Source organism: Nuphar pumila, chromosome 15 (assembly GCF_984573655.1).
Source record: "Nuphar pumila chromosome 15, dmNupPumi1.hap1.1, whole genome shotgun sequence".
NCBI classification, from domain to species: domain Eukaryota; kingdom Viridiplantae; phylum Streptophyta; class Magnoliopsida; order Nymphaeales; family Nymphaeaceae; genus Nuphar; species Nuphar pumila.
Genome location: NC_143263.1, coordinates 85,760,425 through 85,778,633, shown reverse-complemented (window position 1 = coordinate 85,778,633; position 18,209 = coordinate 85,760,425). Strand labels below are relative to the sequence as shown.

Below are 18,209 nucleotides of genomic sequence, written 5' to 3'. Positions count from 1 at the left end.
AGCTTGTGTATTGGATGGTATAGAAACACTTGCCGTGGAGGTTTATGCTTTCATTTGACCGTTATGATTATGGTACTCATGGGTGTGAGCATGATTCAGTTATTATTAATTCTTCTTGAACCTGTACGCTTGATTATTGTGTGAATTGGTACATGTACACTCACACACTTAAAAGAAACCATGAATTTGGTTAGATATGTGATGTAGGTAACACACACATATTGAAAATGCATATGAATGAATTATGACATGCATATGTTTGGGTTTATATTTGCATGAATATGTATGTTGTTTGGCATTTTGGCTTAGTGTTATAAAGGAAACACTGTTATGGTTTTATTATGTGATGCACCGATGGCCAAATTGGACCATCATCGGCCTGGAGTGTCGTGGGTTGGTTTTCTTTTATTTATGTTTTTAACAGCATCACTTAAACCACATAAGATGGTTTGACACCTTGCTACACTGTTCTGTGTTTACACGGGCTGGAGTCCCGAATGGGTCCCTACAAGGGAGGATGCAGGGTTTTCACTTTACTTTTGCATATAGTGTTGCAAACTTAAAGAATGAACTTTAAATATAAATAAAGAATAAGAACATTGTAATATACATTCTGGGATATCTCATCTGGAGTATGAGAATCTTAGACATACGGTCTTGGGGAGACTGTGAGGATACAAAAACTCCGTGTGCGTTGTTGCCCCTGAACCCGATATTGAGGTTCTTCTCCTGGCCACGGTTTTAGGGAGAACCCGCCACTTTACCCGGGAGTGGTGTGTTAGTCACAGCTGTGAGTTTATGGTACCAAGGAAGTGGCACATGTGGGCGTGGGGTGTCCCTTGTGTCCCCGACATTAGATGTGGAGGTCTAATGTTCCGATGGATGGTGTTGTTTCCTGATATCGGTCGAGGGCTAAGTTGGAACCCAGTAATAAAATACAAATTGTGTGTTAAGCTACCCTGGGAACCTACTTGACCTCAGGGTTTGTACCCGTTTGGTGTATCCGCGGGCCACGGTAATTAAAAAGAGGAACTTAAAGATGTGTGCATTTAATAGGGCATGCATATGGAAAGAGGAAACTTAATTGAAAGATAACATAAGAAATCATGCATTCACATAATCATGCATTTTTCTGTTATGCATTATATCATGCATGTTTGACTCATTCTTGATATCATGACATCATTTGTTGGTAGCATATGACTTACTTTGTGAAATCATGCTGAAAGGTTTGATCATTTAGTTATTGATATATGACACTGTTTACTGTTCTTGACTGATGAGTAAATGCAATTATTGGTAGTTATGGATATTTAAATGTTGCAAATTTTATATCTGCACTCACTCAAATCACTACATGAAATCTAATCCATGTTCTTTCTCTCACCTGGTTTCTTTAGAAGTAGCTGTGCTCAGAATTTCGGTTCTGACACCCTACTTTGTTGGTTTTTCATAGGAAATGGTGAACAGTGAAGTTGGACATGCATCTGGGGATGGATGAGTTATACTTGGGCTTGTCAGCTTCAGTAGAGGACATAATGGCTCTTTCTTTTGTCTTTCAGTTCTTTTAAATTCTGCAATTGTTACTTTACTTTAGTTGAAGAAAACCTTGTCTTTGAAATTTTTTTACTCATTAATAAAAGAGTTTTAGTTGGTTGATATTGATGATAATTGCAACTTCGTTTGTGGTGTGTGGTTATCCAACTGAAAATGGAACTGTGAGGACCCCAGATCTCTGGGAAGGTTTCCGCAATTCTTAAATAAAAAAAAAAAAAAAATATTCCGCATTTTTCAAAGGTAGGAGTTGGGGTCGTTACAAATACAACTGACATTTAGAGAAAATATTCAAAAGAGAACTCCCTGCCAACTGAAAATTTATACTTCAAATCAAAGATAACACTAATCAATCATAAGTAGCATAAAACTCCAAATTAGGTTGATATATGGATGAATCAGCCTGACAGCCCCTTGGCAAATCTGGTTTGCCAGTTTGTCATGTGTTAAGGTAACCCTGGCCGATTTTCCCCCACTCATATATTTATGTATGGACATACATAAATATATGGTGTTGTTGCAGTCTCGGTTTGGGTTGATTCTAGCCCAAACTGTGGCTGCATCTTTCATCAACCGAGTACTATATATATATATGTCTATATGTAAACATATGTGCATAGCCATCCATAGGCATATTATTGTACGAAATCATGATTTAAATTAGAAATACACATTTCAACCATGCACATATTGATTTTTCTTTTTATTTATAAGTTGAACATGGGAAACAAAATCAGATTCATGGTTCCCTTCAAGAAAATCTCGCCTAAATCCAATTTAGGCTCTTTTTTCTCATCCGAATCAAAAGAGAAACCCTACCCTATTTTTTTGAAATTAGAAAAGGAAATGGATAGAAAACGTTGGATGATAGGAGAAGAAAAAGCTCATCATCATCCTTCTTCTTCTCCTTCCTCTCTCTCTCTCTCTCTTTCTTTTCTTTCTTTCTTTCTTTCTTTCTTTCTTCATTTTTTTTGAGTTTATATATTGAATGCCCTAGAGGGTGACGGCCCTCCCTTCTAGGGCCTTCTAATAAGAGCTGGAGATTGGACTTCCCATGTGGGAGTGTAATAAGCAAAAAAAAAAAAATTGGATCGGGTCGGATCCAGTTTTGGACCCGACCCGGATCCAAAGGGGGGACAGGCGGTCGGGCACCCCGACCGTCTCTCCCGTGCCTCTTAAGGTCGAGGGAAGGGAGGTGAGGGAGGTTCACGACCCCCCCCTCCTCACTGTCTCTCTCCCTCACCGCCTCTCGATCTCTCTCGTCTCTGCACCCTCTGGAGGCCCCTGTCGACCCGACGTCAACGCCGTCGCCACCTGCGACAGCCTCTGATGCCGACGCTGCCGCCGGCGACGACCACCAGGTACGCCCCCTTTTTCCTCGCAGTCTCTTCTCTCTCCCTCACCTCTCTCTGTGGCCACGGGAGGGGTCAAATCCCCTTTCTATGCCCCCTTTTAGCAGGGGAGGGGCACGACACCCCTCCCTGCTCTCCGTTACGACAGAGGAGGGGCTCGGCCCCCTCCTCTCTGCTGCTCTTCGTTACGGTAGAGGAGGGGTTCGGCCCTCTCCTCCCTGTTGCTCTCCGTTAAGGCAGGGGAGGGGCCGAGCCCCTCCTCCCTGCCTCCTGTTACGGCAGAGGAGGGGTTCGGCCCCCTCCTCTCTGCTCCCTCTGTCACGGCAGGGGAGGGGCCGCGCCCCTCCTCCCTGCCTCCTGTTACGACGGAGGAGGGGCTCGGCCCCCTCCTCTCTGTCCCCTCTGTCACGGCAGGGGAGGGGCCGAGCCCCTCCTCTATGCTCCCTTTTAGGCAGGGGAGGGGCTGAGCCCCCTCCCTGCCCTTTCGTTTGGCAGGGGAGGAGCTGAGCCCCCTCCCTGCTCTTTGTTTTGACAGGGGAGGGGGTTGAGCCCCTCCCTGCTCTTTGTTACGGCAAGGGAGGGGGTCGAGCCCTCCCTGTGCCTCTTTTCTCGTTAGGCAGAGGCATCGCCCCTGCCTTCGTTGTTTTTCGGCAGGCTGGGGCACGCCCCCTCGCCTCGCTTTTCATTGGCATCGCGCGGGCCACCGTTCGTTGTTGAAAGGCAAGGTGCGGCCTCCTGCTTCCCCCTTAGTGGCTCACAGGGAAGGGCCTCGCTTCCTTGCTCTCTTGGCTGTCAGGGCGAAGCCTCCCTCGTTGTCTTCTTCGGGCAAGGGTGCGACCCCCTGCCTCCCCGTTGTTCGCTGACAGCATGTCAGCAGGGGCTCGTGGCCCTGCCCTTGCTTCTTGCGCTTATAGCAGGTGCGCATGTGCACAATGCCCCTGCTTTTGCTTCCCTTACGTCAGGACGGTGATAGTGCCCCTGACTTTCTATTTTGGTATTAGCTTGCTAAGATCGTTACTTTTGCAGCTCGTACGACGGATCCTGCTCGCGTTCCGCGACCCGAGCCGCCAATCGCGTACATCCGCGGACAACAGCAAGCTTGTAACTCTCAAAGGTAGGGGAAGATTGCACAGAAGACTTGGACAATTGAATTGAGTTCAATTAACTAAAAAGGACAATTAAATATATATATATATATATATATATATATGCATATATATATCATATATATTTATACGAGTACACATTTAACTCAAGGACGCGGTTTCGCGATCCTTGTCCTTTACTTTGCCGTTGCGCATCGCGCACAGGTTTTGTGTTGCACTCCTGTTTACAGTTCATTTACTTTGCCATTGCGCATCGTGCAAAGGTTCTGCGTTGCACTTCTGCTTACCGTCTTTACTTTGCCGTTGCGCCTAGGCTCTTGCTTTTGCATATGTGTTGGTATTGCATTGCTTTTGCAGATGACGTGCAAGTTCTTGCTCTTTGCGTATGCCTTAAGGGCATCCTCGTGGAGGATGCAAGAGACATCTATCACTCACTCTTGCGACAAGAGTTCAGTTGGGAGCTGGCGATACATCCTCGTCTAAGGAGAGGGATACCTCGCAAGGATCCTGGCTCTTCGTGCGTGCAGTCCTGCAGAGTCGACTTGAGGTTTCAGGGAGCTGCGCAAAAGCATCAAAGACTGCTCCAAATCGAAGCATTTGGAAGGATGTGACTGGCTGGTTCTGCTCGCCTTTTTGGCATATCTCGGGTGATCCCGAATTGGAGGTTCAAGCGAACTTCTTAGCGGGTGATCTGTTGAGAGACCCGTATCCCGTCTATCGAGGCCGGTATTGAGTCATGCGAGACATGTAGATACCCCGATAGCGGATGTGATTCGAGATAATCACATGCATCATGTTGGCACAAGGTACTGTTGTTTCAAAAGATAGAGTAAAGTTGATAAACTTTACATCTTTGTGAAACACTCCTGTTGAGGCTTCTATTGAGGAGCTATACCCCCTTTATCCTAGAGTACTTGTAGTCGTGCACGACACGTCTAGTACTGCGATGATCGGATGAGACGGTCGTGCGACCTCGAACAACGCTAAATGCAAAATGTTGTAATCACATAAATGGCCTCACATTCGCCTTCACAGGCAAGATGCTCGAGTGGTTTAAATCAGGGTTACCGGAAGCGCCTAGCTACAAGGGGAAGCGCGCTTCGGAAGCGCGGAACGTCGCGCTTCTGAAGCGTGGGGGGAAGCGTCCCCCTTTTTTGGGAAGCGCGTTTCCCTTTAATGGGGGACGCGTTTCCCTTTAATGGGGGACGCGCTTCCCTTTAATGGGAAGCGCGCTTCCCATCACGCTTCCCCCACGCTTCCCCACGCTTCCCCCACGCTTCCCCCTCGCTTCCCCTGTTTTTTTCAAATTTTTTGTATTTTTTATTTTTATTTTTTTCGCTTCCCCCTCGCTTCCGAGACGCTTCCTAGGTCGCTTCCGAGACACTTCCCGAATCGCTCCTAAGTGGTCCCACGCTTCCCCGCTTCCTAAAATTTTGAAAGTGCCTCGCTTCCCGCTTCCCGTATCGCTTCCCGCTCCCGCTTCCTCAACTGGCAACCATGGTTTAAATACCACAGCATAGAATGGGTCGTTAGTTAAGCAACCCCTAACGCACCCGTTCGCTTCTGGTTGTCTGTCAAGGGAGAGGACAGATCGGTACAAAAACTTCAATGGACAGGTTGTTAACAACCACCCCACGGGCAAAGATCCGGCCTCCTCAGTCATTGGAGTTAGGGGATAGGGGCTACACAAGTTAGCTCAACACTTCTGCAGAAGTTGGATGCATCCGTGGCACTGCTTTTCAGCCTCTGGGGAATCCTCTCTCGGCTAATGCCGTCCCCTTTGGAGCAGACTCAACTAGCTATTCGGGTTATCGAAAATACATAGAATAACAGACACCCGAACTAGTCTCAGTTGTTTTTATGTTTTGCCTGCGCGTACCTGCAGGCCAGTAATTATCAAAACATAAGGTCTGTTCACACTGGTCATGGGTCGTGAGATTCGCTTGCACTACGGATTCGCTTGCACTACTGATTCACTTGCACTACTGATTCGCTTGCACTACTAATTCGCTTGCTTGCTCGATAGTTCAGTATGCTACTCGTTGAACTGTGCACGCCTATCGAGGCATTACTCTAGTTGGTTAAACTGCTTACGCAGTTCTTTGCGGAGTAATAAGGAGTTTATCATGCTAGTTAAATGCTTATAATAATAGCATTATACCAGTTGCTACATATTAGCATGTGACTTGCTTTATCCCTTGGTCGAACTGTTTGGTGCTTATTGTAGCGTAGCACTTGTTGGCTTGCATCTCTTATAATTGATGTGATTGCATACAGCTCGTAATCTACGAACTGGTGGCAACTAGGATTGATGTGGCCGCTTGTCTTATAAGCTGCTTACATAGTGTGATATAACTGTTGCCGTATGATTGCTTATGAATGGCTTGTAATGTAATGGTTTATGCCTTACGATTAATTTAATTACTTGTTGATGGACTGAGCCATTTTATGGTAATTATATGTTTTACGAGCATTGTTATGAGTGTTTGTCTTATTCATTTGTTTTGTTTGGCTGACGGGTAGAGTTAGTTACCCTTCGCCCATAGAATCAACTGAATTGCCATATCTGCGCGTTCTCATGTGTCGTTTACACATGCTTTGAGGGCCCATTTGAGGATTGCAATATTCCTTGTGGCAATCATACGATGCGTGGGATTATATGCTTCTGCGTGGAGTGATACGATGCATATTGCTGATATACATGCTTGTGCCCATATTGTGGCTACTGACATCGAGAGCAGTAAACTATTCGGAGCAGTCGATTGTATAGATGCGTGTATCACCGAGTAGGGTGTTTGTCGAGCACCTGATCTCCAAAGGATTATCTGCGAGGGCGTGTATGATCAAGACCAGGTACCCGACTAAAGTGGTAGATTCTCTGTGAGGATGTACACTGTCCACGAACAGGTAGCCGCAAAGACGGTGAACTCCTATGAGGAAGTGTATGGTCCAAGACCAGGTATACCATCTAGGGCGGAATTCCTTGTGAGGTTATACATGTCCTAGACCAAGTGATCCGGGCGTCGATCTTGTTGTTTGTATTAGTAGCTATCGACCCTGAGAGGGGTCATTTATGTTGATGCGTGTATCGCAATGATTTTCATTGGATATGACATCTGTTGGGGACCGGTTTCCCAAAGGTTTCGCTGTGAGGTTATACTTTTCCCAGATCGGGTGACCCGGCTAGACGGAGAGATTCTCTGTGAGGATGTACACTGTCCACGAACGGGTAGCCGCAAAGATGGTGAACTCCTGTGAGGAAGTGTAGGGTCCAAGGTCAGGTATACCCTCTAGGGCGGAAATTCCTTGTTCGGTCGTATATCTCTCGGACCGAGCGATCCGACGTGGATCTTGTGTTTTCGCTTACCATAAAAAGTTATGGTGAGTTGTGACGATCTTTTGAGATTGTTTGTGATAGCCAACTATGAATTCATAGTTTCGGCTTTCTGTTTTAGCATGATTACATGCATGACTCAGATGTGAGAATCAGATCGTTAGTGATTTGAGTTAGTGATCATGTTTTGGACCTTCTACGGAAGGGTGAGCTTCTCTGAGAAAGTACGACGCCTTAGTGCGTCATAACCGGTGACGGTTAGCCGCGTAAGACTTTGAGAGATGAGGATAGATTAAGGTCGTTCAGGACAAAGCGTTGGTTAGAAGTAGTGAGTGACAAACGATGTCCTGATGGTGATTAGATGCAGAGACCTCGTTCTAGGAACGAGGACAAGCTTGTTGCGTAGTAGTTCACAACTTACGATCAAATGGATCGTATGTTGCGTTTGTCAGTTGCACTGTTTACTTGCTTTGAACTGCTTACACATTTGCACTGCTTACTTGCTTTGAACTGCTTACGCGCTTGCACTATTTACCTGCTTGCACTGCTTACCTGTTTAACTGCATATCTGCTTTAAACTGCGTAGCTTACTGAATTAAATGTACTTAATTCAGTTCCTTGTAGTCTCTCTTGTGCACCTACTAGTTTTTCGCGAAACTAACCCATTCTATGGGTACAGGTGATGCTTAGGTACACTACGGGCGATGGCGCGATTGCAAGATGGCTTCAAGACTTCTTCTTCCTGCTCTTAGCTCACGTCCTGGACGCTATGGGTTTGCATCGGATTTTCCTTGGGATATCCGAATCTTGTGAGTTTTGGTTCTTTTAGCTAACGTGCCCAAAGTTGTCAGCTTGCCTTATGATTTATCAAAAGCAAAATCTTCCGCTGATTTCATAAAACAACTCTGAAGGAAAGAGATATTTGTAGTCTCTTGCCTGTTTTTCTGAAAAGGTTCGCAAGTTTGAAATTTGGGGCGTTACAGGGAGTCCATCTCCAATCCACTTTCCTTATTTCTTAAAATTTCTAGTTGACTTTTTAAACCACTTTCTTTTTTTTCATATTTGCTTCTTTTATTATTTTTACTTTCTTTATCTTATAGTAACAAGGGATTCTTCTAAAAACTCTAATCATCCAACTACCCTCTCTAATAAATTTTAGAATTTGTTTATTTTAATAATAAAATAATTAATTAATAATTATTTATTATTTATTAAATTCTTAAAAAAATTCAGAGGGTATCTTATCCCTTTGGGAGTCTTTTAAACCTTATATTTACTTAATTAAAACATGTATTTTAAATTTAAAGCTTTATTTTTGTTGGGTCTAGATTTTAGATTTAGATCCAGATTCAAGATTCAAATCCATATCCAAAATCCATTTGGATATTAAGCTGGATCCAATTCTAATTAATATGGGTCTTGAACTGAGTCCCGATCCATATTAATTTGGATCATATAGATTGGATCCAATCCGATCCAATCCAAACTCGACCTTGTCGAGGTGAGCCTTTTTTTTTTAAAAATTGTGATTTTCGGGCTAACCGTAGCCTGAATTTGGAAAAGTAAAATACCGTTGAACTTAGAATTTTGAGGCGCATCTAACGGTATCAAATTTGAGTTTCGCCTGTGAAATTCGCCCAAATTTAACTCAAAATTTGCCCGAATTTAACTCAAAATTTGCCCGAAATTAACTCAAAATTTGCTTGATTTTAAAGGTTAAAAATAAAACTTTTTGCCACTTTTTAATTGGCTCCTTTCGGTCTTGTCAATGAGACCTAGGCCACACCCAGACTTAATTATCACATCCTAATATCGAAAGTTATTGATTTTTTTCTCAACACTTAGCCAAATTTCAGAAATCTCAAAATTTAACTAAGTATAAAAATACACTATATTACACTTTGCTCTCCTAAAACCCTCCTTTTTGTCTGAGAGAGAGTACCTCCTCCCCTCCTCTTCTTCGTTTTGCTGCAAGCTTGCAACAAATATATATATATATATATAAAGAGAGAGAGAGAGAGAGAGAAGGGGGAAGGGCTAATCCCTTCCCTTTTATAACTTGGTTTCGTTGACCAGGTTTGGACAAGTCCAAACCTAGTCAACGAATCTAAAAAAAGACTTTTAAAAAAACTTACACTTTTTTTTAAGTTTTAATATGGATCCTATATAGATCCATACATGATTCAGACCCAAACTCTCTCTCTCTCTCTCTCTCTCTCTCTCTCTCTCTCTCTCTCTATCTATCTATCTATCTATCTATATATATAGCCATGTTTCCATACCCTCATTTTTTGAAATTATCGTGTCGTACCCATACCTGTACCCATGTGGCATAGGGCACTATGCGTTATTCTTCTCAACCTCATCTACATTAGAGTTGAGGACCTATTGTGCTGCCAATTTTAGAGGATCGTCTTAGGATAGACATTTCACCACTGGATTTTGTGTATTTTTGGGTGACTCTTTGATATTGTGGAAGAGTAAGAAACAACAAAGAGTTGTTTTATCCACAACTGAAGTTGAGTATAAAGTTATGACCCAAGCCATTGTCGAGATTTTTTATTTGAGATGGTTGTTGGACACAAGAGTTAAAATTGATTATGGGATGCCTTTTCACTATGATAATCAAAGTATTATTCATTAGCCAAAAATCTAAAATTCATGAGAGGATGAAGCATATTGAGATAGATTGTCACTTTACTCGTAGAGCTTACTTGAAGGGAGTTATTTCATTGACATATATTGGGACTGCTCAGCAAATTGTAGATTGTTTCACCAAGGGCCTGCCTCTTAAGGCATTTTAACCATTCCTGTTCAAACTTGGTATGATTGTGCCTACAACATCCAAGTTTGAGGGAGAGTGTTGAGGAATGTAATGTATTTGGGTGCTACCCTTCTATGTGTATATACTATATATCATTATTCTTAGGGGTATCCTTGTAAATTAGCTATAGGGATGTAAAGTCACAAACATTGGTGATAAATTGGATTTGTTGCTATGCTGATGCTATTCAGACAATATATTCTATTTTCAATATATCACAATTTTAACCTTTTTAATGTTTGCATTCACAATTGTTTTTTTTTTTACTTTTATGTTTGATATTATTTGTTTTAATTTTTCCAAGTTTTCCTAAAATTATCCTCAAAGACAGTTTTTTTAACCTGCAAGATTTTCCTTGCCGAAAAATAAAATTCAAGAATGAGATTGTGACTGTCTCTACTATAAGTCCATGACATAAATAGGATATTTTGTTGTTTTATCTTCTAATAAGATGCTGCAGTGTTGATTTTAGAGTTGAACCATGTCATTTTTGTTTAGCTCTTTGTTTGTACTAACTATAAGTCAATTGTACTTATCACATTCTCAAGGAAACCATTGCCATGAACATTATGTTTGCTTTGGGATCATGACTTTTCTTGTTGGTCATTTTCAATGTGGTCTACTATGACAAGTCAACTTTGATATTCTTTAGGCATGAGTCGAAAAATCCCTTAACCATCCTGCTTTAAAGACCTGCCTTGAGCCTTGGGGCAGACCCAAGAAGCATCTAATAAGTAGCAGTAGGCTTTAAAGGATTTTGTTCGTTTTTATCTACCAAGGTGACTAAATCCTCTGCTGATTGTGCAGAATTTAACAAAGGTATTGAATCCTGATAGATGTGCTTTCAGTTGATTGTGTGGAACTTAACAAAATTATATTAGCTTGCTAGATGTCCTTTCAGTTTTTGAAAAGGCATTCTTGATTATGATGCTAATGAAATTTTACTCAATCTCATTTCTGTCTGCTGGTTTTGGCATAACCTTGTATATGAACCTGCCTCCTGCAAACAAAAAACTCTCTTCTTACACATATGCATGTGTTTATGCTAGGCCCTGATTATTTTTTATTTTTGCAGGTATTGAGTCCTTTTCAAAGTTGGGGGACTCTGTATACTTCCTCGAAGATGGTGATATCCCTGGTCTGTACATTATCCAATTCATATCAAGCTTCCTTGCATGGAATACATCAAAGATTATGCTTTCTCAGAAAGTAGAACCAGTTGTTTCATGGGATCCTTTTATGCGAGTTTCAATGGAGTTCTCTCGGAAAGAAGTAATCCATTAAACAAGTTTTTAAGATTGCAATTATTTACGTTTTTGGCCTTGTGTCACTTTGCTATTGCAACTTGCTGTTTAATGATATTCCATCTTCATATCATGTTGATTTTGGCCTGTAATTATTCTTTTTCTTAGAAGTGTGGCAATAAACTAGATTCTTTACAGGGGGACATCCAATCATCAAGGGTGAATGTGAGGATACCATCATGGACAGATGGAAACGGTTTGAAGGCAACATTAAATGGAAGAGATTTACCTTTACCATCAGCAGGTAAATGTGTACATTTTATTCATAGTATTGGACCATATTTATGAGATGTGAAATAGATACTTGAAAATTGCGCTGTAGGTTGATGGATTGGGACAGGCTTTGAATCAAGATGTTGTTTACGTAACATGTGTGCTTTTGGAGGCTCAATGAACCTGTGTCTACATGGTGTAACATGGTTGCAGGACCCAATCAAAGCAGGGTTTGGCGCAGTCAATTGTTACCATGTGTGTGTGTGTATATATATATATATATATATATATATATATATATATTTTATACCTATGTATATAATACATATATATATTTATTTATTGTTGTGAAATACTTTTTGTGTTTTTCCTTTTCTTTTTATTTTTCTCTAGTTTGCCTAGGGTTGATGTAGTCTAACGGCTAGTTGGCTGCTCCTCTTATGTATATATATGGGTCCTTCCCCTCTTGTTTGATATGCATTTTTTGTGCATTTTTAACGTTAATAGAAATAATATATTTTTACATTGTGTGTGAGTGCCCTTAGTGGTTGGGATTTCATCTTTGGAGGCTCTTTCATTACATGGTATCAGACCCATTGACTCTTGGGCTCAAAGCTCATGGTATTGATTCAAGTGCTCATGGTCTACTTGGTGCAAGTTTGTGTTTCAAGAGATTGTGATTGTGGTGCTTCCTTCCACCTTCTTCCTTTGGTCTCTCTCTCTCTCTCTTCTCGTTTCCCCCCTTTCTCTTTTGCCATCTATGGAGGACAAAGAGACTATGACTGTCATTCCCATCAAACTTAATGATTCCAATTTTGTAATATGGGTTTCCATCATAAAGCATCACATATGGGAGAAAAGATTGTGGGGATTAGTGGATGGTTCCAAGAAAGAACCTTAAACTAATCCTTACGAAGAGTGAAAATGAGAAGAAAATGGCTATACAAGGAGATGAGAAGGACAAACTGTATCTTATTATGAGAACAAATGGAAAGAATGGAAGGCAGTGTTATATATATATATATATATATATTGTGTATGTAATATAGTATATATATATATATATATATTGTGTATGTAATATAGTATATATATATATATATTTTTTAATATATATATATGTATATGTATACTATATTTTTTTATTGTAATAGGTAATACCCATTAGGGGTATTTTGGTCTTTTTACTTTGTAATAGGGTTTATCCAATAGGGACAGATTTATTTTCTTTTCTTTATTTTTTATCTTTTTCTTTTCTTTATTTAGTTAGGGGCTCTATGGTCTTTTTTACCATAGAAGCGTTGGGAGCTCCCAAGGGCATTTCTCGTGCCTCTTTGTGTGTATAAATAGAGGGGATTATCCCCCTCACTTGTTAATATAATATCACGTATTTTCATACTTAGTCATTTCGTGAGTTTCCGAAAATTTGGTTAAGTATAGAAGAAAAATTGTTTGAACCTCGATATTGGACCAATGCTTTTGAGTCTGGGCTTGGCCCAGATCTCATCAACTAGGTCTAAACGAGCCACTTAAAACATGAAAAAAAGTTTTATTTTTTACCTTTAAATTCAAGCGAAATTCGAGCAAAAATTTGGTTATTTTCAGGCAAAATTCGGAATTTGATATTCGTGTAATATGTTTTTGGATGCGTCTCGGAATTCTGAGCACAATGATATTTCACTTTGCTGAATTCGAGTTTCGGTTTGACCCGGAAAACACATTTTTTTCAAAAATTGAGCAGTTTGTCTGTTCGAATCCGAACTTGGATCGGAGCAGATCTGATCCAAATTAATATGGATTTGGACTCTATCCAAGACCCATTTGGATTTTTGAGATGGATTTGGATCTTGGATCTGAATCCAGCAAATCCATGCTCAATGATTTTTTCAACTTTAAATTCATCAAAAACCTTTAAATTAGGGTTTATTAATGTTAAAAAGCCTCCCAAGTTAATTTGATAATTTTTGAAAGCTTCTGAAATTTATTTATTATTTAATATTAAATAAATAATTATTTAATTTAATTTAATTCCAAAATTTTATTTTGAGGGTTATTTAGGACTCTTAATAGAGCCCTTAAACACACCTAGAAACATCTAAGAAGGTTGGAGAAGCATGGAGTTTCAAATAAAATAAAATTTTGAAAAAAGTCAAACTTAAGAGTTCTGAACTTTTCGAAAAACTCTAAGAGAGAAGAGAGTTCCAGCTTGGGATGCACTCTCTTCTCCCGCCCATCTAGAACTCTATAAATAAATCAAAAAAAAGAGAGAGGAAAGATAAAGAGAAAGGGAAAAAGAAAGAGGAGAGAGAATGAGAGGAAAAGAAAGGAAGGAGGAAGAAGAGGAGGAGTTTGGACTTCTCCAACCATCTAGCCACGTTTTTCAACTTTCACCATCGTTTTTCTTCAAGTTTTTATTTATGGTATGGGTTTTCTCTCTTGAATGAAGTGAGAAATTGATATAGATTGGATTTTCATGCAATAATTTGATGAAAATCCATGAAAAAAGTGTTTAAAACCATGTTTTTGTAAAAACACATGGAAGATGATTCATGGATCTTCCTCCATGGATGTATTTTAGATTCTTTTCATCCTTTCAAAGAAATAAATTTCTGTACATGGTATCTTTTTGTTAAAACAGAATTTTTACTTATGGTAGAGGTGTTTGTTTAGAGCTTCTTTTGAGGAATATCGATTTCCATGGATGTATTTTTTATTTCGTTCACCTTTTCAAAAAAAATAAAAATTCTGTATATGTTTCTTTTTGTGCGAAAACAGAATTTATCCCATGTTAAAATAGCTTGTTGAGTGCTTGTCCATGTTATATTTCTGAACATGCATGTGGTTTTATTTTGTTTTTGGAATCATACGTAAATATAAAACTTTGTGTAAGTATGTGGATGTGAGCCTTGATGCTTGTGAATGTAGGTATGCACAGATCTGAATATGTTATATGCTAATACTTTTGTTGCGTTTATACAATTTTACTGGATCTTGCCATTTGTTTTCAGTTCTCCTTTTTACTGCAGTCCCTCTTGTACGTTGATAGCAAATTTGAAAGTAATCATGTATGTGTTAATTCCCCATGTGGATTAGACAAAGATTGGTGATGGTGACCTCTAACCTTGTCCAATCAGAATAACATCAAAGAACTAAAGTTTCATGACACAATAGTAAATGTTGGCTGCAAAGTCTGATGCCTTGTTTATCTTAACCTGAAATTGATCTGCCATCATCATCTCCAATAGTATCATCATGACTCATGAGTCATGACAATATAGAAAGGCCAATGAAGCTCGACAGTTATAAATATTTTCAGTATTCTGTTTGGCTGCTGATCAATATGTTTAATGCTTGTCCCTAGCATCTTTACAACCTCAAACTCTAGCCATATTACCCATCTTTTCAGCTAATGTTGATTTCTTTTGCAAAGTTGCCTGCTTCCTATGGAAGTCAGAATGCTAATGAGCAAGCTTCTCATTCTATTTTGATTGGAAAACTTTCAAAATGACACCTAACTGATTGGCATAAATCAAGAATGCACCGAATATTCACCTATGTATGATATGCATACTGTGTTTTCAAGAATAGATAGATAGATAGATAGATAGATAGATAGATAGATATAAGTAAGTACGGATGTGGGGCTTTTGGGAGGTCTGGCCGGTGGACCAGCCGAGCTCGGCTCAGCTGGACAGGTCCAGCCAGACCAGGCAGCACCTTGACTGACTGCCAGGCCCTGGCAAAACCTGTCCCACACAGGCCCGATCGAGGGCCTGTGCATCGATTGTCAAGCCGGAGCTGGCTTGATAGCCTTGGGGGTCTGACTGGGCCCTGTTAGGCCCAGTCCAGCGAGTGGCTAGACTGTGGCGGGCTGGGTCCTGCCAGGTACAGTCCAGTTGAGTTACTGGACTGGTACAGGGGCCTGCCCAGGCCACCCAGCCGACTAAGCTCGGCTGGGCTAGACCTGGACCCCAGCCAACAGGATCGGTTGGGGCAATCCCTTCAAGATATATATATATATATATTGAAACAAAAAGTTTTAAAATAAAAACTTGGTTTTGATTCTTTGAACATGCAGGTGGCCTGTTTGGGTTCAGCTGGGTCGAGGCTGAACCCTAGCCGACAGGATCGGCTTGTCTTGATAAGCCAACTTCAAAAAAAAAAAAGATATGTATTTTTAACCCTTTGTGTTATATAAATCTGGAATTCGATTTTTAGCATGCATGTTAAATTTCCAGATTTCGGGTATGTACATGTATGTTGATTTCAATACATGTTATGAATGAAAATGTTCATGTGCTTGAATTAATGTGACACCCGTAAGTACTATGTCAAATGCAGCTTGTTTTAAGTAGATGTGCATACTTGAAATGATGTATGTTTTGCAAGTGAATAAATGTTCACGCTTTTAAATTGGGCTCTCATGAATGGAAGCATATATGTGAATAGTTACATAAAAGCACATGCACATGAATGGTGAACATGTGCACATGGTTAATTTGATATATACGTATGTCCATTGGAAAGTGTGACATTATAAATAACATGTTATGATTTTTGCATATGATGCATCGATGATCAAAGTGGATCATCGCAGGCCTGGTGAGCTTTGAGCTTGGATTGCTCCTTCTTTGCTTGTTTTAATGCATCACAGAAATCACATTGATATTATTATTTTTTTACATTGCACAGTTCTATATTTTTTCATGGGCTGGAGTCTCGTGATGAGCCTCGCATTTGAAAATGCGAATTTGTGGTATTAATTTGGCATGCATGGTTGTAGATAGAAAAAGAATGTGATATGTAATGAATGCATTGGCATGTTCCTAATAATTTTTGCATATGAATGCATGGGTGATCAAAGTGGATCATCATGGGTTGTGGGATGCCTTGAGTCAGTGTGCTCCTTACTTATTTATGCATTGCAAAAATCATATTTGATGTTGTGGTTTTAATTGCATTGTTCTTTTGTTGCCACGGGTAGTAGACCGTGAAGAGCTGCGTTTGTTGACTTGCGAGCTTATGTTTGCATATTGATTTACAAATTTATGGAATTGATTTTAATAACAAAATAAGAAAGAGATCAGTGTAATTAACGACCCTTTGATGTTCCTTTTACAGAAAGATAATCTTGGGGTTAGTGGTTTGGGGACCGTGAGGATACAAAAACTCTGTGTGCATTGTTATTGCCCCTAAACCCGATATTGAGGATCTTTCTCCTGGCCACGGTTTTAGGGAGAATTCGTCACTTTGTCTTGGGGTGGTGTGTAGACACAACTGTTATTTTGGTATACCAAAAAAAATGGTACTTGTAGATGGGTGGTCCCTGGTGTCCTCGACATTAGATGGGTGGTCTAATGTTCCGAAGGCTATTTTGGTCGAGGGCTAAGTTTGGAACCCAGTAATAAAATACAAATTGTGTGCTAAGCTATCCTGTAAACCTAACTTGAGCTCGGGGATTTTACTCGTTTGGTGTATCCCCGGCAACGGTAATAATAAAAAGAGGAACTTAAGTTGTGTGCATCTAATAGGGACATGCATATGAAAAGAGTACTTTGGTAAAAGATAATAATGATTTCATGCATATGCATAGAAATCATGCATATTCTTGTTATGCAATAGATCATGCATATTTACTTGTTCCCTTAATTGTGATATATTGATGAATGCATGATGTTTCTTCCCTACTGCATGCTAAATGTCTATATTGCTTAACTTGTGGTTCATGTTGATTATTAAATTGTCCCTCGTACTTAACAATTGTTCTTCATTACATAAATGATTAATTGAATTATGAATTTGTCATAAATGCATCTCTTTAAATTATTGCATGAATCTTATCTGTATTCTTTATACTTATTTGTTTCATTAGAGGGATTCCTACACAGAAATCTTTGGATTCTGACACCCTACTTTTGGTGTTTTTCGCAGTCTCAGATGCCTAGTGGGGTGACTTGCTTTTGAGATGAGCTACGAGGGAATTACACGATTGTCTGACAGATTCTTTTGGATAACGTGACTCTTATTTTGTTCTTTTTGCTTTATTTATATTTTTATTTACTTATGTCTCAAACTATATGTATCTAAATAAATAAAGTTTGGTTTGGTTTAGTATGAAATGTGAGTATAAGATCTCTTGTGGCGGTGGTTATATTTAACTGTAAGGGCCCGGGTCTCTAGGAATGTTTTCGCACTTGAAAAAAAAAACTGTCACTTTTTTCACGGCTATGAGTTGGGGTCGTTACAGTTAATGTTTTTTCTTAAGCATTTTATAAAATTTATATTTTTTATGTGTGTGCTCTTGCTTTTGTAAGCTTTGTGTGTTTAGCCTTTTGCGGCTTATTGTATTTAGTCTATTAGTGACCTTTGTGGTTGTGCACTTTTGTAGCCCTTTAGTGGCATTGTGTTTGTGCACACCTTGTTTTATTTCATGGTATCAGAGCCCCTCGTTGTTCTCTCTTGGGCATTAGTGATCGTGCTACTCAAAGTGTTTGCAGTGCTCAGTGTGATCGTGATTTTTGT

The 18,209-nt window shown here is 39.9% G+C and overlaps 1 protein-coding gene across 1 annotated transcript in view; it reads left to right on the top strand.

The window, feature by feature from the left end:
- Positions 1-18,209, top strand: part of LOC149815856 (uncharacterized) — an 84,068-nt gene that overhangs the window by 51,410 nt on the left and 14,449 nt on the right. The window contains exons 9-10 of the mRNA XM_089989866.1: positions 11,246-11,442; positions 11,613-11,718. Coding sequence (XP_089845992.1) covers positions 11,246-11,442; positions 11,613-11,718 — 303 coding nt within the window. The remainder of the gene's footprint in view (positions 1-11,245; positions 11,443-11,612; positions 11,719-18,209) is intronic.